This window comes from Ambystoma mexicanum, chromosome 7q (assembly GCF_040938575.1).
Source record: "Ambystoma mexicanum isolate Mex_15411 chromosome 7q, UKY_AmexF1_1, whole genome shotgun sequence".
Lineage (NCBI taxonomy): Eukaryota > Metazoa > Chordata > Amphibia > Caudata > Ambystomatidae > Ambystoma > Ambystoma mexicanum.
This window is the reverse complement of record NC_090941.1, coordinates 907337742-907362838: the sequence shown is the minus strand read 5'-3', so window position 1 is coordinate 907362838 and position 25097 is coordinate 907337742. Positions and strand designations below refer to the sequence as shown.

At 46.4% G+C, this 25097-nt stretch overlaps 1 protein-coding gene across 3 annotated transcripts in view; it reads right to left on the bottom strand.

Moving 5' to 3' along the window:
* Positions 1-25097, bottom strand: part of DLG2 (discs large MAGUK scaffold protein 2) — a 5493568-nt gene that overhangs the window by 4943645 nt on the left and 524826 nt on the right. Inside the window, exon 1 of one of the 3 annotated variants that reach the window (XM_069639851.1) lies at positions 12950-13500. The exons of 1 other annotated variant lie outside the window; for it this stretch is intronic. In XM_069639851.1, the coding sequence (XP_069495952.1) occupies positions 12950-13051 (102 nt within the window). In that variant the 5' untranslated portion in view covers positions 13052-13500. Of the gene's footprint in view, positions 1-12949; positions 13501-25097 lie in introns of those variants that run through there. One more of the 3 variants, XM_069639850.1, reaches the window with a different exon arrangement.

The window sequence follows — 25097 nt, the reverse complement described above, 5'->3', positions numbered from 1 at the left end:
GACTTTTTTATTTGTGAGCAATATCGCAGTAATTGGCGCTAGATTACCCAAGATTACCCTGGTAATTATCAATCGATTATCAGGGTAATCAAAACTAATACAAATAAATGAATGGGAGGACATCTGTTGTGATCACATCTACTAGGCAGGGGCAAATGGGCCATTTTGCTAGTGGCCCCCAAAGAAACCTATTGGTGAAAAGAAAAATGTGCAGCGGACATGGCCAGAGGCCATGACTAGTGGGCTTGAAAGAAACCTGTTTTTAATAATATACAGTGAGCATGGCCAAAAGCCATGATCACTGGCCAGGGCCAAAGGCTATGGCTAGTCGGACCCAAGGAAACCTATAGATGGAACATGCACAGTTCCCAAAGGCAATGGCCTTTGCTAGCGGGTCCTAAATAAACCTATCGGTGCAAAATGTACAGTGGCCATGGTCAAAGGCCATGGCTAATGGCCCTCAAATAAACTATGGTATAACAAAACCATTTAAATTCACTTAGAAAACTGGGACAGTTATGGTGATCAGATTTAACACAACAAAACCATTGAAATTCAACAGATCTGGGATGTCATGATCACTTTAACGTGGTGCCCCCCCCCCGGAAAAGCCCATGAGCACATACATAACAGCTGGGATTCACAGTGTCATACAAAATTATAGGCCAGCAAGAGAGCTCTGTGACCATCTGTGCGTGATCTGCAGGTTGCAGGTTCGAATCCCGGCAAGGCCAATTTAGCCTTTCATCCTTCCAAGGTCAATAAATGAGTACCAACTGCGGTTGGGTGATATTGTATGTATATGTGTGTTCCATGTAAAGCACTTGGATGTTAGTAAAGATGATCATCATTTCCCACATCCGCTGAAAGTCAAGGGTGTTGTTGCGTTAAATTGGATCACTGTCCCTTAACTACAGTTCTTTCAGTTAATATATACATATACATAAAATATTATAAGTTTTCCTTAGTTAAACTGAATCACAGGAGGAGCATATCAGCCTTTGATCACATCATTCTTGGGTCAATGCATTACTGTATGCGATTAAATTGTGTCACAACACATGATTTCAACAGTGCTACAAAATGTTGAACATTCTGGTAAGCACACACTGTGTGATAAAAAATTATAGCTATTAGTGGTATTATTAAATATTGCTGATTGTGCAATCATATACGAGATAAAGAAACATGGAACATGTGATAGGATGCTGCCCTCCCATTACAGTGATTTAGCCATAGCTTCTATGTTAAGGGTAAGCAAAACCACAATAATGCTGGGAATTGTTTGAAAGTGATTCCCATACGAGCACAATCTGAATTTCATGAAAGGGTTGGAGTGCACCAGGGGCATCGTTCCAAAACAAGCCTACAGACCAGAATATACATTAAATAACAGTCCCTAGACCCCTGTCCTACCTTGTCAGAATGGTGGATTGTACTTAATTTCCCCTGAGAGAGAATACATCTGCATTAATTAGTTTTCAAAATTCTGAAACTGTTTAAAAAAAAAAAAAACATTCTGAAACTGTTTGATTGTATGGATCGAAGGTTGATGGGGTGGTCCTGTTACAACATACAGCCTAAAATGTTCACACATTTGACACATTTTAGAAACCTCAGCTATACCAAACTGTAACGAATCTGACAACCTCGTCACTGGTTCCCTGGAAGGAAGCCTCTCTTATGCGGCCAGAGAAAGGCCGAAGCCACCTGATTCCGACCCTGGGCGTGACTATCGGCGAGAGGACCAAGTGGGAGAGGACCCACTCCAGGGAGACGGGTAAAGACTGAGTTAAGATAACCCTTCAGTCATAATGCTTAGTGACAACTGTGTGCCATTGAAACATTCCTACATGGCTTATTGTAATATAGAGACTGGCCTCCCAGGTGTTTCTGTCAGAGAACTTCATTTACCTTTCCCCCCCTTTTGGTACTGAGAAGAAGAGGAGGGATGGAGTAATGAGGATGACTGGACACAGTAAGCCAATGCTGCATTCTAGTCATTGCAGACTGCAGAGAAAGAACGGGACATTTAAATGGGCCACAGGTGAACTGAATCAGGGAGAAGAAGAGAACCAGAGACTGGAGAGGCACCCGAAAGATGCTGACACTGTGGAGGACGGCAGAGGTGAGCAGACTGCCGAGTGCAGCACAGAGGCCAATGGGCACATTGTACAGAGGAGCTAGATCAGGATAAGTTCACTGCAGGCAACAAACAATTCACAAAGCGTACTGCCAATCAATTTACTGGGACACAGATGCTGGTGAAGCACAAGGAAAGCTGAAGATGCTGCACACAGTCGGTAAGCCCAGAGAGAGTGAGCAGGTTACCGGGGTGCTTCTGGGTGAATGCCGTGCACAGCAAACTATGTGAGACAGCTTAGGTAAAGAAGTAAAATAATTACTGATACAAACACTATTGAGATAAAGAGCCTAAGTAAAGTCAGTGCACTTCTTACTGATATGAACATTGTTGAAAGAAAGAGCCTAAGCCAAGGCAGTGGAACTATTGCAAACATAAACATTGTTTAGAACGAGAGCCTAAATAAAGGCAGTGGAGGTAATGAGAAAGGGTTGATGACGTAATATTGGGCAAGTGTTGTGAGCTGGATAAAAGAGAAACTGAACAAAGAGTGGAAAAGCCCTGGCAGGTTAGTGAACCACACAGTGAGTCTGGGATGCACACCCAAGCAAGAATGTGATGATACACTAGCAGGGCAGTAACCCAGGGGTAAGAAGATAAATAAAAGGGAAGGCTCATATCCCTTTTTCAGGAACAAGGAACAATGTCTTTGCAGGAGAGTATACCAGGGGAAAGGAAGGAGGAATGAGAAATCTCAGGGATCAAACCCCATATATGAAAGTGTGCAACAGAAGCTCATACCCCTTTAAGGATTGGAGAAAACTATGCTGTGATTCAAGAATTGTGTTTTGATTCAAGAGAGTTTCCCCTTAAACAACTTTGAACTGTGAAGAAATATCATCATAACCAATGGACAAAATCTTGGGGCAGGGAAGCCCTCTTTCCAAATGGAACTTTATTTCTTTTCCGCACCTTAGAACTTTATGTTTGACACTTCAAGAGAAAACTATAAGTTCATAGTTCAGAGAAATTCCCAATTTCACCTTATATTTATTTTAGAGGGTAAGGGTCAGTTTTGGCTTTTGGGCACCGGGCCGAAGACGCTTTGTTTAACATCCTGACACAGACGTTCCTTAGTTTTGTTGCAGCAGGGAAACCCCACATAGAGTACAGATAGATATGATTCCCTCCTCAATAGCAGAACAACCCATTGGGCCTCATCACGACCCAGGCGGTAAGTTACCGCCTGGGCCGTGACTTTACCACCATGGCGTAAACTATGTTTACGCCATGGTGGTTGGTGGACTTACCGCCCCATTCGGACCTTGGCGGGGCGGTAAGTCCCCAATCCCCATTTACCCTTCCCCATTCCCATTTTCGCCCCATAGGGCATAATGGGAGTGGGGAAGGCGTTAATTACGCCACCGTAAATTACGGTGGCGTAATTAACTCCATGGTCCCTTAGCGCCATGGATTTTAACACCTGCTAAAAGCAGGTGTTAAATTCGCCATGGCGCTAAGGGACCTCGCACTCAGGCGGTAAGGGTCGGCGCTGTTTACGGCGCCGTAAACCCCTTACCGCCTGGGTCGTAATGAGGCCCATTGTCTTCCTTCCAATACTGCTAAAAAGCCAAACTACTCCTTAGTGTTTCCTAGATCCGACTACTATGTCAGTCTCCTCTATGCCCTTCTCAACTATGCTTTTACACCTCTGCACAAAGCTTTCAAACCCAGTGGCGGCTGCTATAATAGGGCGGCCGGGCGCCGCCCCCCCAGAAAAAGAGAGAGAAGCTAAAAGAGATTCAATCAGAGAACTTCTCTGATTGAATCTCTTTTAGCCTAGATGCTGCTGCATTTCCTTTGCCAACAGCGCGGGGGCGCTGTGGCAAGGAAACAATCAGTGTGCAGTGTGTGTATAGCCGCCCGACCCGGCAGCGGGGCGCGTCCCAATTTAGTATTTTTTTTTTTATAGTTGAGTGCGTGGAGCTCGTAGCTCCACGCACTCTACGTAGCCCCTTTAATTAGAGGCCTGGCGGGGCGCTTCAGGGGTGGCCCCGCTAGTGCGCAAACAGCGCACTTATATTATTAATCCCTCCCTCCCCTGCCATGGATACAGTATGTCATTGGCTGGCAAACAGCCAATGACATACTGTATCTACTGGCGGCGCAGGGTGTGTGCGTGCGCCTGCGCCGCCTTCACACCCGACCCTTTCTTTTCGAATCCGGATTCCCCCGACGCCGGCCGAACATCAGCAAACCGGAGAGGAGTGCTGCTGCAGCACCAGGCCACACCAGCCCACCAGCCCAGCAGCGACGCCGCGGACCCGCTGTAAGTAATTTGTGCGCACTGCGCAGCGTTCGTTTGTTGTAACTTGTTTTTTCACTCCCGAGTCCCGAGTCCCCGGCCCGGGCCCAAACTAACAGAGAACTTCTCTGTTAGTTTCGGCCCGGGCCGGGGACTCGGAGACTCGGAGTCGGGAGTGAGTCCCCCCCGCCGGGCCCAAACTATGTGGACCACTTTCCACTACAGGGCCCAGCAGGCAGGCCCAGTCACTCAACACTGAACGACGTGTAGGCTTAGGCTAGGCCTACACGTCGTTCAGTGCTGCCGAGCTGAGTGACTGGCTGCTGCCGTCAACTTACTTAAGGCGAGCCTTGGTGGTAGCGGGGCCCGCTACCACCAACGCTCGCCCCAAGTTGGGCATCCACGGCACGGACCGGGGGGCTGAACAAAGTAGGCCCAGGCGGCCCCCGCCTTGGTGGTAGCGGGCGGCCCACCAGGTAAGAAGGGCACTGGGCAGACAAGGCAGGAGTCGGGACTTGAAAGGCTGCAATCAGGGCAGTTGTGCGGGATGTTTGCACTGCCGCCACACCCAGATGCAATGGTTGCCCTAGCTAATTTCCCCTGTGCTGTCCCAGAGATGGGAGCAGAGTGTCTCAGACAAGTGCACGTGGATAGACGGGAAGGGCTGATATAACTGTCTATTGTGTGTCTTATGTCACAGCACTGCTGTTGCCTGAGTAGCCACACCGAAAAAGAAACTCCTTTTCAAAGAATGACTGCGAGCCTCCATGATAGTATTATAGGGCCCCATCCTGGGGCAACTACAGGACTACTGGCGTCTCCACTTGGGAATGGAAGGCAAAGTGAGGAATAAAGCTATCCCGCACCCTGCCACTCTGTCCCCAACACACACACAGACTCACAGAGCAATGACCCTCTTTTATCATTCACAAAGGCTGTGGTGCCCCTTTCATGCTCTGCCTCAGACAGCAGCATTGCCTATCTGTGCTGTCGGTCATGGGCACCCCTGCACCATTTCCATCAGTGAAGCCCCTGATGGGCCACACTTGCAGTGCTCCCAATCAATACCCTCTCTCTGACAGAGCTACCTACAGTAGTTGCGCTGGTGTGTGCAGGCAGGCAGCCTGGCATTGCAAGCAAATCTGCACACTTAGGGACTGTTAGAGGCATGGCTTGCCATCGGCGTGCCCATTCTGGAGAAACGTTATCATTTTACTGTAGAGCAGTAAAGGTTTATACGAACGCATTCCTGCCTCCATATAAGGGGGGTGCTTGCGACACACTGACAGCAGGAGCTTTGCCCTCCTTTCCATACTTGACCCGAGTGACATGCAGAGCGGTGGCAGGGAAGGACAAAGACAATATGCGGGGCTTGTGGCTGCACAATTAACAAAAGCCCAGCAACTACTAATGTAGAGCATTTCATTGTTAGAAAATGAATTCCTATGCATACATTTTTGGGCAATTGAAATCGTGAAGTGTTAGCACCTGCATGTCAGGGGAGCGATTTATGGGTAGGGTTGGAGGACAAGACAGCTCATTCTCACAGCAGTTCTTGTGCAGTTTCAGACAAGGAGAGACTTAATTGCTTATAACATTGAAGCTGCACCAGAATAGCCTCATTCAAAGTGTAAAGAAGTTAGAAGACCCCACACAAGTAAGTTTGCCACTCTCCCACAATGTCTGAATCTAGTCTCTATGCCAACATTTGATGGGTCAGCTCCCTCACACCTCCCATCCCCATAACTTTAGTCTTGGTGCACCCAGGGACGGTGATGGGGCCTTTCAACCTTTTCAAATAAAAGGTGCCTGAGCCTCAGGAGGGTCCCCCATCAACTGCCCCCATGTTGCCAGTCTGTGATCTTGAAACACTGCAATATATATATTTCTCAATTTATTTGAACGTTATTTTTATTTCTCCGGCTTTAAATGTGCCCTTTGCAGTGCCGGCATTACTAGCTGCGTTTTCTCTATCCACGGGAGACACAGAGGTATTACCACTTCATTGCCTTCTAACACTGGTTCCTCCAGATCATCCCCTTGCTGGCAAAGGAGAGTTTAGAGCTTTTCAGTGGGCAGTTAGTGTTTAAGCTCCCTGCTGCTGGATGGCCGTCTCGTTATAATCAGCAGCTATTAGCTTTATCTTTGTCGCCAATGGATAATAAAGTATCATTATTAATACCGAAACCCTAATTCTTTTAGTTGGTTAGGCAGTAAATTGTACATTTTGGAAGCCATAACTCCCAAAATTTCCTGGGGGGCAAACCACCACGCACTCTGCTTTACGTGGGTCGGGCTCGCTCGCTTACATATTTGTCCCGCAACAGTTCTGCCCCACCACCTTTCAAAGTCACCAGCCGCCACTGTTCAAACCTCTGAACCTTTGTCGCTTTACCTCTACCTCCTCTGCCCGTCATTCTTTCAATGCATTTTTACACTAGCTCTAGGACAATGGTAAACATTGTGCTTGTACATAAATGCATTGCAAGAGCATTTGTTGCACTAAGGAAGTGTTTTTCATAGTGTTAATTGCATTTGCATTAGTGTAAAGTGTCCCTAATACTGTTTATTGTTTTGCAGTAAGTCATTTTTTTTTCCTAATGCTAGTTTCTGCAATACTCCCCGATGTGTCATCTGTGTTACAGCGCCTGGAGGCAAATCCATTACTTCCTTTGGTGCCAGAGCTATAATTGCAATCATGTAATCATATGGCCTTTAGGAAAGCGATTAAGACACTTCTGTTTTAGTCAGCTGCTTCTTTTAGTGGTTTTCATATGGATGGTCTACCTCACTCTCCAGCGCCAAGATGCCTTTGGGTGACCGTTCGCGCTGCATACATCTCAAAATCAATCAAGTAATCTATCAACATCGGTTTTGAAAATGCCATATTAGAGCAAGATCTGCTTGAGATTTTTGTAATGAGCATAATAGTGCATCTTCAAAAGTATATACAATATTGCAAATGTGATGTTCACATACGTGCTCACAACTACATATCTTGGGCCTAATGGAATATCCACTTTTTGGTAAGGTTGTGGGCAAATGAGAAATACATAGATCTTGATCAGTCAATAACTTGGGCCAAAAGATAGTGGCAAATTCTTCGATTGTTGCTAGTGGAATTTCGTACACATTTTTTCCTTGATTTTAACCCCTCAACTGCTGAGCTTTAATCAAGTCTATGCAAAAACATACTTGTCCTTAGCACTTAAGGGGTTAATCCGCATTTAATAACAACACAAACTGCAATGGTGGTTAATTTGCCAAAGTTGTCTCAATCTCTTTTAATGGATGCTTGTGAAAACAAGGCCTGCAGCAGCACTTGTCTAGACATTGCCCCGACTTCACAATGCCTTTCATGAACCATGCAATAGCTCCACAGACTCAAAGCTGACACAGGTGAGATGGGGTGTAATGGCAGAAATAAACGTAGAGTTCAATTCACAGCTTATCCCGACTAGATCTATGCATCCCACTCTGCCTCACATATTCCATCTTCCAAAATAGAGAGTGCAAGTAAATGGCAAGAATTATGTTGCAAAGTTGTCAGTGGTGGCGTGGGCATTACATTTACCAGGATTATTCCTTCTAGACATGCTTCATCAAAGCCTCCAGAGCTGATCCCTGGGCTGTATCAGGACACGGGGGCTCCGGCGTGGCAGTACTGTGTCAGGAGCATGGCAGAGATGTAATCCGGAATGTGGCAGGGCTGTATCAGGATCATGGCAGGGCTTCATCAGGGCTGCGGCAGGGCAGTATCAGGGCATGACTGCAGGCTGCAGCAGGGCTGTATTGTGCCGTGGCAAGGCTGCATCATGGCTCCATCAGGCCTAGGAAAGTGGTAGGGCCAGCTTCTTCCCTACCAGTCCAACTGCTGTCTCACCAGGCAAAGGCACGGTTAACCTCCCACCATAACAACCACAGGCAGGTCACTTCTACAGAACACTTGACAGGTCCCTCACTTTATAGCTGTTTATTTATTTATTGTTCGCTTATTAGGCACTTATACAGCAAGTACATACTGTATCAAAAGGCCCACAGGGCGAAGGTGGGATCAAGGGAGTGATACATATTGAGTACACAACAGAGGAGGGGAAAGGGAAAAGGACGAGCCTACTATGCCCTGTGAGTAATTCAGAACGTGCAAGTGCAATGTGAAGGGTCAGAAGGGATAGTGTTATGGGATACTTAACTGGACTGCTTCAGTATCCTGACCAGGCTTCCACTGACATGCCTTTTCACCCTTGAAAGCATGACATAAAACAAAGCAAAATCACATGCATAGCAATGGGAGTTTTCTTAAGGGAGAGCTCAAATGAACTCACTGCTGACTGAAGCACAGTGTCAATCCAGGTGCTATTTTGCTTTAGACCCACCACCAAAATCAAAGTGTGCACTCTTCGCACAAGGCTTCAAATTAAGGCAGCAGCGCTGAGCGCAAAAGTCAACATCTCTTAAGTAGACCAAAAAATCAAAAATGACTGGGCAATCGGGTCATATTTGCAAAATGTAAAAGATATTGAAAATCGCTTCTCCCGCAGTTATGGGGACAGTCTGTCCAGTGGAAGATTTAAGGCGAAGGGCCCCGTGAGCAAGATTGACAGAGGGCCCTGGGTAGGCAGATCTTGGTGTGGGAGGAGTTAATGGCTTTCACAAGTGTGACATTGATGAACTTTAAGGACAAATGTTCCGTCTATAATAAGCAGTGGTCGAAGTGAGCAGGAACGGTTAGGAGCGGTGCTGATCTACTTCTTTTAAATTTAAGTGTTAATGTTCCTGTACTTTTATTTGAAAAATAAACTATTCCGGAATGGTTTTGTTTTAAAATAAAAGTGTAAGAAGAAGTTGAAACTTGCACTTTCAGTGCACTGCACTGAACCTTCCCTTAAACAGCAGGAACATGTGTTTGGGGGTTTGGATTGTACGTGGGACGGGGCATGGTGATGGGGTTTGTGGGGGGTGGGCATAAGCCAGTAGGGAACATAATTCCACTAATTCTTTTTGTACACTTCGACCACTGATTGTAAGTTCTCTTTTCTACTATTAGGAGTATGTGTTTAGGGTTATCACTGGAAGCAACAGCCTGCTCGCCTCACCAGATCCTGCTGACAAAGTGATTTGTCCAGGACCACTCAAATTTCTCAAATGGGAAAGCTGGTTTACCTTTCAATCTGCTCCTCCTTTCAAAAATCACATGCTCTCCTGTAGCTCTTCCAACATCTTATGCTCTCATCTTGCCACTGCTCCTGTGTCATCTTCCATAAAACCCTCTCTCCTTTCACCTTCCATTGTCTACACATTCCATCTGTCCCCCCATCCTTCTCACCATTGAACCACTCCTCTCGTTAGCTTCTATTTGCTCTCCCATTTCCCCCAAGGAAAACTGACTTTGTCACAGCACGAAAAATGAAAAATGTTAACTGCAGATCTCTAGATCTCTAACAATCCCAATTAATCATCCCCGAAGTATAAAATCTGTACACCTTTTATTCAGCATATAAGCATAAACTGACCTAGAATAAACAGTACAAACTCAGAGCAAAAGAGAAGAAAGACAAGTAATGGAAAAAGCTATTATCTTCCCATCTGCTCTCCCCTTTATATTTCATCGGCTCTCCCTTCACCTTTTAACCCCAGTCACCTTCATACCACTCTCCCTTAGCACCATACCGATATACCATCTCTCCCATTCACCCCCACCATGTCTACTTGGCCCGTCTGGAGAGAATCGAGGGTGATGCCTCCGCTCCTCTGCAAGGATTGAGCAACGAGGGCCTCAGCACTTATTCCATCTCAGCTTCAGTTCGCTCCCTGACACTGTGGCTACTCCCAGCAGGCCGCGATGGAGGGGTCATATTGTTGTGAAAGACAGACCCACCCAAAATACTGCAACATAGAATGAGACATTGTGTGGCCTATCAAATATCATTTTGAAGCACATTTTAGTTTTGCAGTATATTATGAGGGTGTACATGAGTGCTACTATGCTGGGTAGAGAGTCGTGATGCAACAGCAACAACACATGGAAATGTAACCAATATTCCCAGAGTGACATACAGATTTGTTACTTCGTATGGTTAATATTAAGGATCACTGTTATTATAAACGCAGCTAAACTAGCCTATTAAATCTTGAGTGAGGCTTTTTTTGGAATAGTGTACACTGGGAACTGATACATTTTCCAAGTGCACCTAATTTTGGCAGGTACGGCAAATGCACAGATCACACCCTTTGGTTAAGTGGTGAAGCTGGAATTCAAGGCCCGTCTGAAATGTAGGTATCTTCCAAGCTCAAGTTGGTACAAATATATATTCATGTTTGACTTTAAAGACCTACAATAGTAGTCTGTTTAATACAGATTACTTTAAGAGTGCCCATTTTACATGATAAACTATAACCAAACAAGTGATGTGTGGTAGGGTTTGAATAATTCTGAATCACTGTCAGTGCTCTGGGCAACCTTCCACACCACCATTTTTTAGCCCATCTGTGCCATCGCAAAAGGGGTCCAGCCATACGCAAATCAGTCAGGTAATGCCACCAATGGGAGCATCCCAGCCAGAACTGCTACCCAGGTCCCCTCTGCATGGAAACACAAGTAACCTCAGACATGTTTTGGCATTGTTGGGTCTCCTCAGTGAAGTGCAGTTTGGGGCAGTGAGCAAGGGACCCACGTCTGGGCCTACCCTCTCTCACAGAGGGATACAAACTATAACCAAAAAAGTGATGGGTGGAAGGTTTTGAGTAAATCTGAACCAATGGCACTGCTCTTGGCAACCTTCCACACAACTGTTTTTTAGCCCATCTGTGCCATCGCAAAAGGAGCCCTGTCATATGAAAATCAGTCAGATGAAACGTGCCTGGGAATGCTTGTGGTCTCATGCAAAAGGGATGTGGCCTAGCGGTTTGGGCTGGACTGCTCTTTTGGGGTGGGACCAAGCCTGGTTTCCATATGGTCTTTCTCGTTTTGTAATGGCTTGGCAGGCTAAAATATGATGGTCTGTTGGGTTGCCCAGAGCTGTGCCCGTGGTTATGATTAATTCAAATCCTTCCAGCCAACATCTTTTTGTTTTGCTTAAGTCACCCCGAGTGGGACGGGTATGCCCAGACGTGGGTCCTGAGCCTGCTGGGCCTAGAGACCTAAACTACTCCTCACTGATGACGCCTGACAAGGCTGAAACATGTCTGGGGATGCTTGTGGTCTTGTGCAGAAGGGATGTGACCTAGCAGTGTGGGCTGAACTTGCCCCATTTTGAGTGGGGCAAAGCCTGGTTTGCATATGGTCGTTCCCCTTCTGTAATGGCTGGGCAGGCTGAAAAGTGATGGTCTGGAGGGTTTCCCAGAGCTGTGCCTGTGGTTAACATTAATTCAAAACCTTCCAGCCATCACCTTTTTGTTTTGTTCAAGTGACATGATAAACCAATTGGACAATGTATAGATGATTGTAGAAACATGTTGATCAAAGTGTTTATGGAGGTCATTTTGTTTTGAATCCTAAGTTGCACGGAGGGGACCAATTCTGTTTGCACTTTTGTGCAAGAGATTATTTGCATGTGATTTTAATTGTTTCCACTATTTAGTGAAAAAGCAAATAGTAAAACACAGGTGAAATCACCTAGACAAGTGTGTATGCAATCTACAGTGGACTCCTTTGGAATCTGCCTGCTTTTACCTGGTGTCAATGTCAGGTGGATTCCAAAGAAATCAAATTGTTTTCTGCAGCATAAACATACAAGTTGGCAGAAAATCAAGCAGATTTTATAGGTGGGACTAGAAAGACCAAGCAAACATTTTAAATCAGCGTTGCTCTCCAACTTTGCTTGCTAAATTATACAAAATATGTTGTGGTTTAAAAAGCAGCAATACATGCTTTTACCACCACTTTTTCCAAAATTGCCTCATATGATTGTACCTTTATTTTTCATCTTATTTTCCCATCTTGAACAGAAATATACCAATTCTAGCAGGCAAATAAATAGAAACCTAAAAAAAAATGAACTCCTAAAAGATCACATGGTGAATTAAAATGCATGACAAGTGTGTTTCACGCTGCTTACAGCAAGTTTAGCAAGCTCCTACCCCCCTTTATTATGTAATCCACCAGCAATCACAGCATATTAAAAGTTTATAGAATTGTAAAATGTAAAAAGTGCCACAGTAATGGTCACTGCCATTTACCTGTTAGCATCGCTAATCATCTCTGGTGTAAACGGTCTGCGGCTCAAACTGTTAAAGAGATGCGAGAGATCACAATGGAGGGGAGGATGGGTCGGCGGGGGACTTATGGGGTTTCTTGCTTTTGTGGTGAGAGAGGTTAAGCAGGAGTCCCCCGTGAGACTACTCCCATGATGTGCTGGAAACTGGAATTACTTCTGCTACACTGGCGTTTTTTTTCAAATGCCAAAAAACGCACAGCAGAAACTCGCACAGCTGCAAATCAATTGGTATGCACAGAGTAGAGTCCAAGTCAATGGAGCACAAGACACAGCACAGAGACATCCAACGCTAATAGGCGTCGAAGCATGCACTGAAAGGAGTTAGGCAGGCATCCCGTCACCTACCTTGCATCCAAACATCAGCGACAACGTGTTGTTGGTGCATGCAAGTTTGCAATGGCAAATCATTGGTCTAAAGCAGGCAGGGCTCTTCAGAATAGGACACATTCCCCCAGCGCTGCGGTATGCCAGAGATGCAAGGAGCCCAGCCAGCAGCACATGGAGTGACAGCAGCTCAGCGGCGAGACGTCTTCACTTCGGCGGAACGCAGCGTGTGGGGAGGTCTACCTGTGCCCCGTCCACGCGTCCCTCCCTCGATGAAAGGTCGACGATGCAGCAATGACCGCAGACAACCGGGGCTTCCCTGCTCCTCTGCAATTAGCTCCCATTAAACGGGGGAAATGGAAACGAAAGAAAAAGAGGACGCGTGCTTGGCAGCCAGAAAATGTGAAAGGATGCGAACGCCCACCCAGAACAATCACGCAAAATTGCCATGCCCGCTCAAGTGGGCTGAAAACGCTCCATCGGAAGGAGAAAAACACTGCAGCTCCAGAGCTGGGAAAAAGCCAGCGACTAACTGCAATACAGACAGTCACTGTGGGGGAGACCTGCTTATCTCACAAGGCAGAGCGCCCCGCCAGTGCCGGCGTGCATTCCAATGAGGAGCCCCTCAAAAAAAGAGACAATTAAAGCGCATTCCCTCTCAACGGCTGCAAGCACCTCAGGCTCGGCAGCAGCACGCCAGCGGGAAACCCGCAGGTCTCAAAATAGAAGGGTTCGCGGGGGGAGGAAGGAAGTATCACAGAGCAGCACCGGGACATGCTCCCTGTCCTTACCTGCCATGCATCATGTCCTTACCTGACATGCACCCTGTCTTTACTTGCTATGCACCCTGTCCTTGCTTGACATGCATCCTGTCCTTACCTAACATGCACCCTGTCCTTACCTGCTATGCACCCTGTCCTTACCTGACATGCACCCTGTCATCACCTGCCATGCACTCTGTCCTCACATGCCATGCACCCTATCCTCACATGCCATGCACCCTGGCCTTACCTGACATGCACCCTGTCCTTATCTGTCATGCACCCTGTCCTTACCTGCCATGTTCCCTGTCCTCACCTGTCATGCACCTTGTCCTTGCCTGACATGCACCTTGTCCTCGCCTGACATGCACCCTGTCCTTACCTGCCATGCACCCTGTCCTTACCTGACATGCACCCTGTTCTTACCTATCATGCACCTGTCCTTACCTGACATGCACCCTGTCCTTACCTGCTATGCACCCTGTCCTCACCTGATATGCACCCTGTCCTCACCTGCCAGGCACCCTGTCCTTACCTTCCATGCACCCTGTCCTCACCTGACATGCACCCTGTCCTCACCTGACATGCACCACGTCCTCACCTGACATGTTTCCTGTCCTTACCTGCCATGCACCCTGTCCTTACCTGTCATGCACCTTGTCCTTACCTGACTTGCGCCCTGTCCTGACCTGACATGTGCCCTGTCCTTACCTGCCATGCACCCTGTCCTTACCAGCCTTGCTCCATGTTCTCACCTGCCATGCACCCTATCCTCACCTGCCATATAACCTGTCCTCACCTGACATGCATCCTGTCCTCACTTGCCATGCACCCTGTCCTCACCTGACATGCACCCTGTCCTCACCTGCCATGCACCCTGTCCTTACCTGCCATACACCCTGTTCTCACCTGACATGCACCTTGTCCTCACCTGACATGCACCCTGTCCTTACATGTCATGCACCCTGTTCTTACCTGCCATGCACCCTGTCCTCACCTGCCATGCACCTTGTCATTACCTGACATGCACCCTGTCCTTACCTGACCTGCACCCTGTCCTCACCTGACATGCACCCTGTCCTTACATGACACACACACACACATTTCCTCCAGTTGCATATACCCGCGAACCATGTTCTGTGTATTGTGATGTACATCAAGCATTACACTGAGAAGACATTCAGAAGAAAAACCAACAAAAACATAGACAGGTGATTGTGCTCGGTAAGGAGGGGTGGCCCAACAGGTAGAGACAAAACAGAAACCACCCGAAATGGGGATGGTTTAAGTCCCAGGAACTTCTCAAACCTTTCCAGAGATTCTCTCGGAAAAGTTCAAACCAACTCAGGTTTAACCAAGTGAGGTATCTGTGAGTGAGGTAAGCCTACTGTCATCACTGACAGCATCCTATAACATACCCCCCAGCTCAGGTCTGGCAACCCCCCCCCCACGTGGCATTGGGGCGTATTGAAAATGTTTTCACATTTATTTTGTGGTGAAGCTGGAGAACACGGCGAGCAGTGGTGGGAGGCATTGGAGTGCTTTTAGGGTGTGCGGGCGAACTGGTCCGCAACCCCAAAAGTGTCCCGTGAAAATGTGCATAAACTACAGGGTTGTCCAACTCCAGGCCTCAAGGGCCGGAATCCTTATGGGTTTTCGGGATATCCCCAGTGATAGAAATGGCAAATAATTGGTGGGGGATCCCACAAGGGCCGGGGTGGGAGCAGAGTTTGGGGGGTCCTGCCCAAGTAGGCGGGTTGTAGTGGGGCAGAGCTGGCAGTTGACCTCATATCAAAGGAAATGTCCACAATAATAGTTTAAAACAGTGCTATTTCTTTCAGGCTGCTTCTTTTCAAAACTATATATAAATTCCACTCTAAATCACTTACAATGAACTGGTGATGAGTTACTTCACTATGCGGATTATAGTTTTGACCAGTGTTGCTCAGTAAATATTCTTTAAAATGCACAATTTGTGTCCCATTTTATTTAAAAAAAATCCCCCCTTGGGTTCTATTCAAACAGGGTAATTTCTTTTCACCATAAGTGACGTTTTCTTTTACTTGACCCACACCTGGCACAGCTCCTGCAGCTCCCCTCTGAAAGCAATTTGGTGGGTGCATCGTGTGGACATGGATCCGTATTATTTATTTATTCATGCAATGTTTGTCGGATACCTGTATATTTATTTATGTATGCCATGTTTGTCTGATACAGGTATTGAAAAAAACATTGCATAAATAAATAAAGAATCCTGGTCCATGTATCCAACAAAATTGTCACAAATAAATTAATAAACCGGGTCATGGCTGAGGACCGGGTCATGGCGGAGGACTGTAACTTCCTCTTGTGACCCCTTGCACGGGGTGATCAGAGGAAGTTACAGTTTGCTCGCGGGCGTTTTCTTTTCAGAGCTGGCCCGATCGCCAGCACTGGATATTCCTCAATATTCTTGAAAAAATGTGCATACACTGAGAATCGTTGTATGCAATTTTATCTCATGATTGTTAATGAGGGTATCCTGAAAATCCGACATGTTTCCCACCCTCAAGACCTGGAGTTGAAAAACCCTGAACTAGAACGTTTGGCTCTTTTTGGGGAGTTTGCACGGAATCACAAACACGCTCTCATGCACCTGAAGGATGCAACTGTGCATCTTAGAACGTGCTGGTGCATCATTCAGAAAAAACTGCAGACAAGATGTGCAAGGGAAACATGCATGTTACGTTGTAATGACTGCTCCCCTACAAGCCATCTATTGCATGCCTGCTACCGTACCAGTGCGTAGCACTCTGACCCATGCTGTAGCGAGGTTTGCTCTCGTGCAGCATCCAAAATAAAATTCAACTACAAATTAAATTAGATATAGGAAAAAATGTTGGTCATATTGCATGGAAAGTATCGAAACAACAGAGAGACCAATCTTTCTCATGAAGGTGAACCTTCCTATAACAGCAATAATACACCAGGAAAGGTTTTGATACCCAAAGGTAGAACCCCAACATCAGAACAAAACCATATATATTTCCTCTTTGAGGTGCAATTCTGCACTCTGAAAAAACCTTTTGGTGCAACAAGAATCTCTGTGCCTATGGGTTAGCACTACACGGGGGCAGAGTGCACCGTTTCAGACATCATTATAGATTGTCCCTAGATGGGTCTCTTCTAGGAGACAATATGGACATAGTTTTCCAATCTTTAATGTATCATCCAACCTATCAATGACTTGTATTATTCACGGGTCCCTACTGTCAGTCTCTGAGTTTCATATCAAAGTGTGGCAAGCTATAGGGTATATTCATTGAGTTGCAAGCCAAATAAGTGTTCTCCGAAAAGGACATAACCGTGTCTTCATCAGTGCAAGTCTGGGGGTCAACAGTTCAGGATGAGTACTAAAAGACGGAACTCCAAGAGCTTTGCTAAAAACCCCTCTAATGTATTTAGAAACAAACTGTACTTGCTCAGGAGCCAAATGGTTGATGAACAATGTCAGCATTTATTAAACTTTAAGTCATCAGAAAGTGGTGATTGGATGAGAACCAAAAGGCACTAAGTTCCACACTAACTCAAGGGTGATTAAACACTACTTTCAAGTTGACTGAGTAGATCATAAGGAGACAAGAAAAATACCTATACAAACAGATGAATTGCATTATGCCATAGAACATCTGAGATACCTCAAAAATCCACTTAAAGCAAAAATACCCTAGAAATCATGAAAAAGTCCCAATGAGACATGAATAAGTACCAACACGCGTTTCCTCGCGGGTCCTCTTCAGGGCATGCCCTTATTGAGAAAGCACTCAGTTCAAATGGAAATTCAACCATCACATATAATTAACATTATTGAAACCATGTTGTACAACTGAGACATTTATATTACTTCATCCTACGTAAATGTGATGCATAAAGAGCACATTATACAAAACTTAGTGCCTTTTGGTTCTCATCCAATCACAACTTTCTAATGACTTAAAATTGAATAAATGCTGACATTGTTTACCAACCATTTGGCTCCTGAGCAAGTACAGTTTGTTTCTAAATATATTAGAGGGGTTTTTAGCGTGGATCTGGGAATTCCGTTTTTTAGTACTTTCTAATAAGTGGGTTGCGGAACCAACCTTTCCCTGCTAACCTCTGCATCAACCTCCATTATTTCCAGACAGTTTCCTATTTCTTGGCCTATTGCGCACAACCTTATCAGGCACCACATTTTGCCTGTTCAAGATGAAGCTGAATTGCCCTGAATGAAAGAAGGTGCATTTAAAAGGGCTGTTGAAGGGAACTGGTGGTCTTTGTGAGGTTCCTGTAACAAGGAGCATTCTAGAAAGTCAGTGTTGATGCACATTAGGTCAAGACAAATCACTGTCCTAAAGCTAAGTTTGCTATGCGCCCAGTTATAAGGGTAACCAAGCAGTTAGTTCTACCATGATGAAGGAATATTCCCACTTAGGTTTGCCTGCATCATCTTGGCATGGTCGCTGGCCCATATTGTGCAGTGTTCTGTAGGCATTTGGGGATATCTCCAATGAGCGAAAAGCATTGAATTCTGGGTCTCTTGTGGATGAATGTCAATTGAAGGAGGCACACATAATTCTGGAACATGTAGTACTGTGGTGCAGACTAGGTAATATAGTGATGTTGGCTTCTGTGTAAGTTAAGGAAAATGAAAGCTGGCATAGGCGGCTCTACCTAGCACATGAGTGTGTAATATGCCATATGAGGGCAGTATATGATAAATATTCTTCTGCATAGAATATGAAAGTGTAGGTGGTAATTTAGTATGAGTATGTAGGCATATGATGCAGAATCACATATGATGGCAAAACATACAATTATTTTTCAGTTGTTGCTTGTTGTACTAGATTGATTTTTCTGTGATTCATTCCACCTCCCTACATAAAGATGCGAGTGAAGCCAGGCATACTGCACTCTCAGCCCCACTTCCTTTCCTCAATCAAGAAAGTTGGTTGGGGTAAGGGGAGCAATGCAGATCTGCCTCCATAAGCTGTGTTTCCCAAGCCTCCCCTCTGAAGCAAGTTCATTTACACAATATGTAGCTGCATGACATTGCCCCTTCTGGGGGTTAAGCTTCTTTAAGCAATCCAACAGCCTCCAATTCTATCACTTGTCTTGCCCTTTGGTAAGGGGATAAAGCCCAGGACATATTCATAAAAGGCCCGGGAGGTGAAATCATATTAAAGAATGCAGTCAAATTTCACTGTAAAGGTACACTAAAGTTAATGCCCAAACCAAGCAAAAATAAGAATGCACATTTTTATTATAAACATATCATAAAGAGCAGGCCAATTCAATTCAGTGTTTAAGACAAAAACAACAAAGACATTCCTCAAAATGAAACCCCCCAAAAAGATGTGAAAAATATTTCAATAGAAAGTCAATGTGGTCCTATGCAGAGCTCAGTCAAAGCAGGACTTGATTGGGGTGATTGTTAGTTTAATCTCTGGGAGTCCCGGTTCCATATTTAAAAGTAAAATACCTTTTAAGCATATCACTGCTTTGCGGGCTCTGGATCTTGATTCACTTACTGTTCACCATTCCCTCCCACCTCCCACCCTACCCCCGAACCCTTGATTGGGTGTCCTGCCATTGTGTGAATGAACGGGTGAGGGAATTCCCTTTCCGATGCTCAGCGCAGCACTTAAATCAGGACTTGATTGGGGTAAGTGTTAGTTTCATCCTTGTGCTTCCCACTCCAGATTTAAAAGTATGATACCTTCTTAGCATATCACTGCTTTGTGGCCTCTGGAGCTTGATACCCTTCCTGCTCCCTCTCGCGTCCCACCCCAATCCTTGATTGGGTGTACATCACCACTTGTGAGAATCAGATAGGGCAGCCCCTCTTCCTGTGCAGCTCCTGCAGCTAGGGGCCCCAAGGCAAAGGGCAGCTCCTACAGTAGCAGTTCTAGACTGCATTTGCCTGTGTGTGCTGTGGAAGCTGCAGTGCAGCCATCAACTAGCAGCGACTGAAGAGGTGGGAAAGCCATGGGCAGGGGGAACAGCCATTACTGCTTCCTATTTAACTGTCCCTCCTTTCTTATGACTCATATTAGCTAAGCTTGCAGTCTGCTGCATGTCTCAGTTGTATGTTATCCATAGCTGGCATTATTGGTGAATTGTCGTAGTTACCCATATTGGCTTTCCCCCTCTTTCTAGGAACTTGAATCTGTGTGTTTTGATTTGCTGTTGTGTTTGAAATTAAGGCTTTCTCCCTCTATCTGGGAAAGTGAAATGTGTGTGTCTTGCATTTCTGTGTGTTTGAAATGTAGATGTTCCTCCCTCTAGTCCTCTATCCAGGCATTTTTCACTCTATCCACGAAGCTCACTTCCAGGTGTTTATGCTTTTTTCTGCTGTATGCTGAAACTGAAGCCTTTTCCCTTTTTCCTGGACCCCCTAAACTGAGATTATTGCATCGCTGTGTGTTGAAGTTGCCATTGTGCATTGGGGTTTCTCCCTCTCTCTTCCCTCCTTCCCTCCACTCTCTCCCTCTATGGTGCTTTCCATTTTCCCTATCTTATTTAACTGCTACTCTATTACCTATCCTATCTCTCTTTTGTGTTCTGGAAGGAAAACGTTCAAGAACAATCTCCTTGTCCCCAATCTGGGCCTGTCCATTGTTGACATTTACGTCAACACTTCTTCCAGGCAGACTGTCCTTGAAATCCTCTTTGTTGTTCGCTCTCCAGAAGTTTGGATTCCCCATATGTTCTCAGTGCTCTCCCCTTTCTATCCCACTCCTATTAATGGTGGCACTTGTTGGGAAGTACTCTTGGCATACTTCCCTTCTTCTAGGGCCTTCATTAATGTCTACCTGAATGGCACTGTCATGTTCTAGGGCTGTCAGCCCAACCTCCTCCTTCTGGATAGGCATCATCCATCTCTCATCAACTTTTTCCCTTCTCATGACACTCCTTCTTCTGCCATCCGTCTTGCGCCTTTGCCATCATCAATGGGTGTACCACATTCCTGTATCCCTCTTTGGAAGACCTTTAAAAATGGAAACCAGCTCCACTTAGCTAACCCTCAACACTTGCTCTGCGTCAAACACTCCTCTGACATCTGCCACCTCATTGAAGACTTCAATGTCGTCGGTCTCACCGAGATGTGGTTCAAGGCCAGCTCTGTCACAAGTTTTGAGACTCTCCTCCTGGAGGGCTACAAGATCCTCTCTATACCTATGCCTAACATGTCCAGGGGTGGAGTGGCCCTGATCTTCCCTGAATGGGTCCCTGTTACTATCATACCCACTCAGTCCTACTCCTCCTTTGAATGCCTCATCTGCAGGCTTGGTGTCTCTCCTATAGTCTCACTGACTCTGGCCACCAAATACAGTCCCCATGGTCAAATCTCCTTCTTCCTCACAGAGTGGTCTGACCTCATCTCTTCTCTCCTGGCCTCCACTGCCAAGCTTATCCTCCTTGGAGACTTCATTTATCACCTTGACTCTCCTGATGCAGACTCTGGACTTTTCTGCAACCTCTGTGAATCTCTTTCCCTTTCCATTCTTCCTTCCGGTCTGACACACTCAGCCAGACACACCTTGAATGCTCTCATCTCAGCAGATTTCCACATCTCCAACCCTCTTACTACACCTCTTTCCTGGTCTGATCATGCTCTCCTGTCCTCTCACCTGGACCTCATGGGTCCCCGGCTAAGCCCCCACCCACGCTGCCAGTCTTCTTCTCCATCATTCAACCTATGAAGGGAATGTCAGTTTCAACATTTACTGCCACCTTCATTCCCCCTCCCACTCCAGCCACTGACTCTCACTCTGACTCAGCCCTTACTAACCTTCAACTCTCCATCTCCAACACACTGGACATCCTTGCCCCTGTCATGAGGATCTGCATGAAGCCTGCCACCAAGCACAACACCTGGTATGACTCCGACCTGGACTCTCTGAAACGCAAGTGCAGAGCTGCTGAGCGGAAGTAGCTAGCTTTGAGCGCATCCTCTGACAGACTGTCCTGCTGCCTTTTCCAAAGGATATACAGACTATTCATCTGCACAAGGAAGAGGGCCTATATTCAAGCTTGCATCTGTGGGGCCCTCTGCCTTACACTGGCCCTCTGCACTGCACTGGCCTCTCACTTCATTACTAAAACTCAGGACATCCTGTCCTCACTCTCTCCTCACCACTCCCTTCTCCCTCAGCAGGTCTCAGGCATCATTTGCCCCCCTCTTAATTTCCCTCCTTCTCTCCTCTTTCTCTCCAATATCACCTGATGAGGTCTCCAGACAAGTCCGCTCTATGACAGTCTCATCCAAACAGGTGCTCCGCTGCTCCTACAGAATTATCAAGGACAACATTGCCTCCCTTGCTACAGCCTTAGCAGATTTCTGCAATCCCTCCTTTGCCACTGGATCCTTCCCACTACTCCTCAAGCACTCCCTTGTGCACATTCTCCTCTGTTGACCCCTCTTGTCTGGCTACCTACTGCGCTATCACCATTAAACCCTGTCCGGGGCAAATTCTTGGAGAAGCTCACTGAATCTGTTGGTTGTCTCAACACCCACCAATCTGGCATCAGTGCTGCCAGACGCATGGAAACTGCACTCCTGAATACCCGTGAAGACATGCTCTCTAATCTTGATTCCAACTTTCCTTACATTCTCATCCTTCTTGACCTTTCCTATGCCTTTGATACAGTCAATCATGCCACCCTCATAAATCAGCTGCAAGATACCCTTGGCATCAAGGACCTGACCCTGAACTGGTTCATCTCATTCCTCTCTGACCAACCTTCCCAGGTTCAACTGGACCCTTTTCTCTTCTGCATCTCACTCTCCACCTCTGGTGTCACTCAGGGCTCTATCCTTTCTCCTTGGCTTTTCAACATCTACCTGGCCCCTTTAGCCCATATGACCGCTGTCTTCTCTCCCAACTTCCAGTGTTACGCAGACAACACACAGCTCTCCTTCAAGCTTCCCTCCACTGCCTCCTCTTCCTCTCTCATTCCTGATGGTCTGTCTGATATTCAAGCATGGTGCACTTCTAATGATCTCTGCCTTAATGCTGATAAGACTGAGATCCTTCTCATTGGACCACAGCTCAAGCCTTCCCTCCTACACTCAGTCTGCCCTCCTTTGGCCCCTTCACCCCACACTCCTCAAAAAAGCCTTGGTGTCACATCACAGACCTTGCCAAGAAGGCCAACTTTCAGCTTCACCTCCTCAGAGGCATTCTCTCTTTCCTCACCTTCCCCCAGAAACACAATAGCCATCATTACAAGTTTGAAGGTCTGGAAACAACAGTGCCGGTAAGCTTTCAAACTTCCATGGAGGGAAGATGCCCCAGGCCACTAATGTCAAGGATCTGCACCATTCAAACAGGGAAGGGCTGCCCAGTCATGTACCACTTCCACCACATCTGCTCAGCAGCAGAACAGAAGGGTAATTCAATTTGGAAGGAAAAAAAATAAAAATAAATCTGGAACTAAGTTAATAATTTCATAAGGTTTAAATTCATTGCATCAACTATATGCAATATGCATATTGTTTACATTTTTCACAGGTTTATTTATTGGTATTTATATTGCGCCTATACAGCCTATACAGGTAAGCTTACTGGCACTGTTGTTTCCGGACAGGCAAACTATGAGTCGGCAGGCGCATGCCGTTCTGCAGTGTCAGACCTGGCAGGCCGAACGGCACCCGCCCGCAGACTTTCAAAGAAGCACCGGCACCGTTGTTAACGGTGCCGGTGATCCGGGGTCCCCATTACTGTGGAGTCCCATAGGGGATCAACATTTTACCGGCTCCTGACTTACCGGACCGCTGGGGCTGTAATACCCCCAGTGAATCTGGCAAATCAGGCAGCGGTAAATCATTACGGGTCCATTGGCTACCTGCCGGTTAATTACCAGCACGGTTTCCGCCAGACCCGTAATGAGGGCAAATGTCTCCAGAGCTCTGATCCTCTCCAGTCTGGACCACTGCAACAGCCTCTTCCTCAATCTGCCTAACTCCTCCCATTGCCACCTTCACCTAATCCAGAATAGGACTGCTTGATATATCCTTGGCCTCAAGCCCAGGGACGGCATCTCTCCAGCCCTAAAATCTCTCCACCATCTCCCAGTTGCTGCAAGGATCAAGTTCAAGACCCTCTTTGTCATCCAAAAGGTTTTCTGGGGCCTAGGGCCATGTTACATACCAGTCAAGTGGCCCAGCGAGTAGAGCGCTCACTTTGACATCTGTGCAGAGCCTGCAAACACAGGTTCGAATCCCGGCAGGGCCAATGTCAGCGTTTCTTCCTTCCGAGGTCGATAAATGAGCACCACACACTGTGGCTAATAATAAGCAGCGCTTAGATACCTGAGGGTTCATAGCGCTATATAAATGCGAAATTAATATTATTATTACATCCAACTCTCTCTCCCTAAATACCTCCCTTCTAGAACCCTTTGGTCTTCCAGCTCCAACTCTCTGCGGATCAGATGCTTTTCCAAACAGAGAGTGGGGGGTAGATTTCTCTTCACTATGGGTGTCTCCCTCTGGAATGGCCTCCCTGCCCCTCTCAGACTTGAGCCAGATCTCCTTAAATTCCAGAAGCTTCTCAAGATCCTCCTTTTCCTCCTTCCCTATCCCCTTCCCCAGCTAATGCCCCCCTCTCCCTCTTGACTGGCTGCCTGGTTCCTTCAGATTCTTACAGGGCACCAGGCTCTCCTCCTTAACCATTCTACCCCAGCACTTGGTGTCCCCTGATTCCCGCAAACCTGCACTTGCCCTTCCAGGTTCCCTCCCCATGATCTAGCCTGGCTGGGCCTGCACCCCTTAAGCCCTTCCAGCCCCATCCCTCTCACTTAAATCTTGGACCTTCTTTCCCCTGCACTCTCTGCTTTCCCCTGGCACATGTCCACCTGGCCTCCCCTTGGCACTCACATAACCCATGGTCCCTCCATCCTGACCGGCACATCCCCTTTTCCCTCTCCCCCGCACTTCTTTTTACTGCACTTGCACCTTGCACGATCTGAATGACACAAGACCCAGAAGGACCGTTTTTCTGTTTTTCTTCATCTTTGCCCCCCCCCACCCTCTTGTCTTGTTGCGTCTTGAAACATCTTTTGCTGTATAGGTGCATTATAAATACCAATAAATAAATAAATGTTAACCTGTGAAAAATGTAAAAAAATATGCATATTGAATATAATTGATGCAATGATTTAAACCTTATGAAATTATTCACTTGGTTCCAGATTCTTTTTTTTTATCCTTCCAAATTGAATTACCCTTCTGTCCTGTTGCTGAGCAGATGTGGTGGAAGTAGTACATGACTGGGCAGCCCTTCCCTGTTTTAATGGTACAGATACTTGGCATTAGTGGCCTGGGGCCTCTTTCTTCCATGGAAGTATGGATAAGAGAAGGTCCAGACCCCTTCTGAAGATCG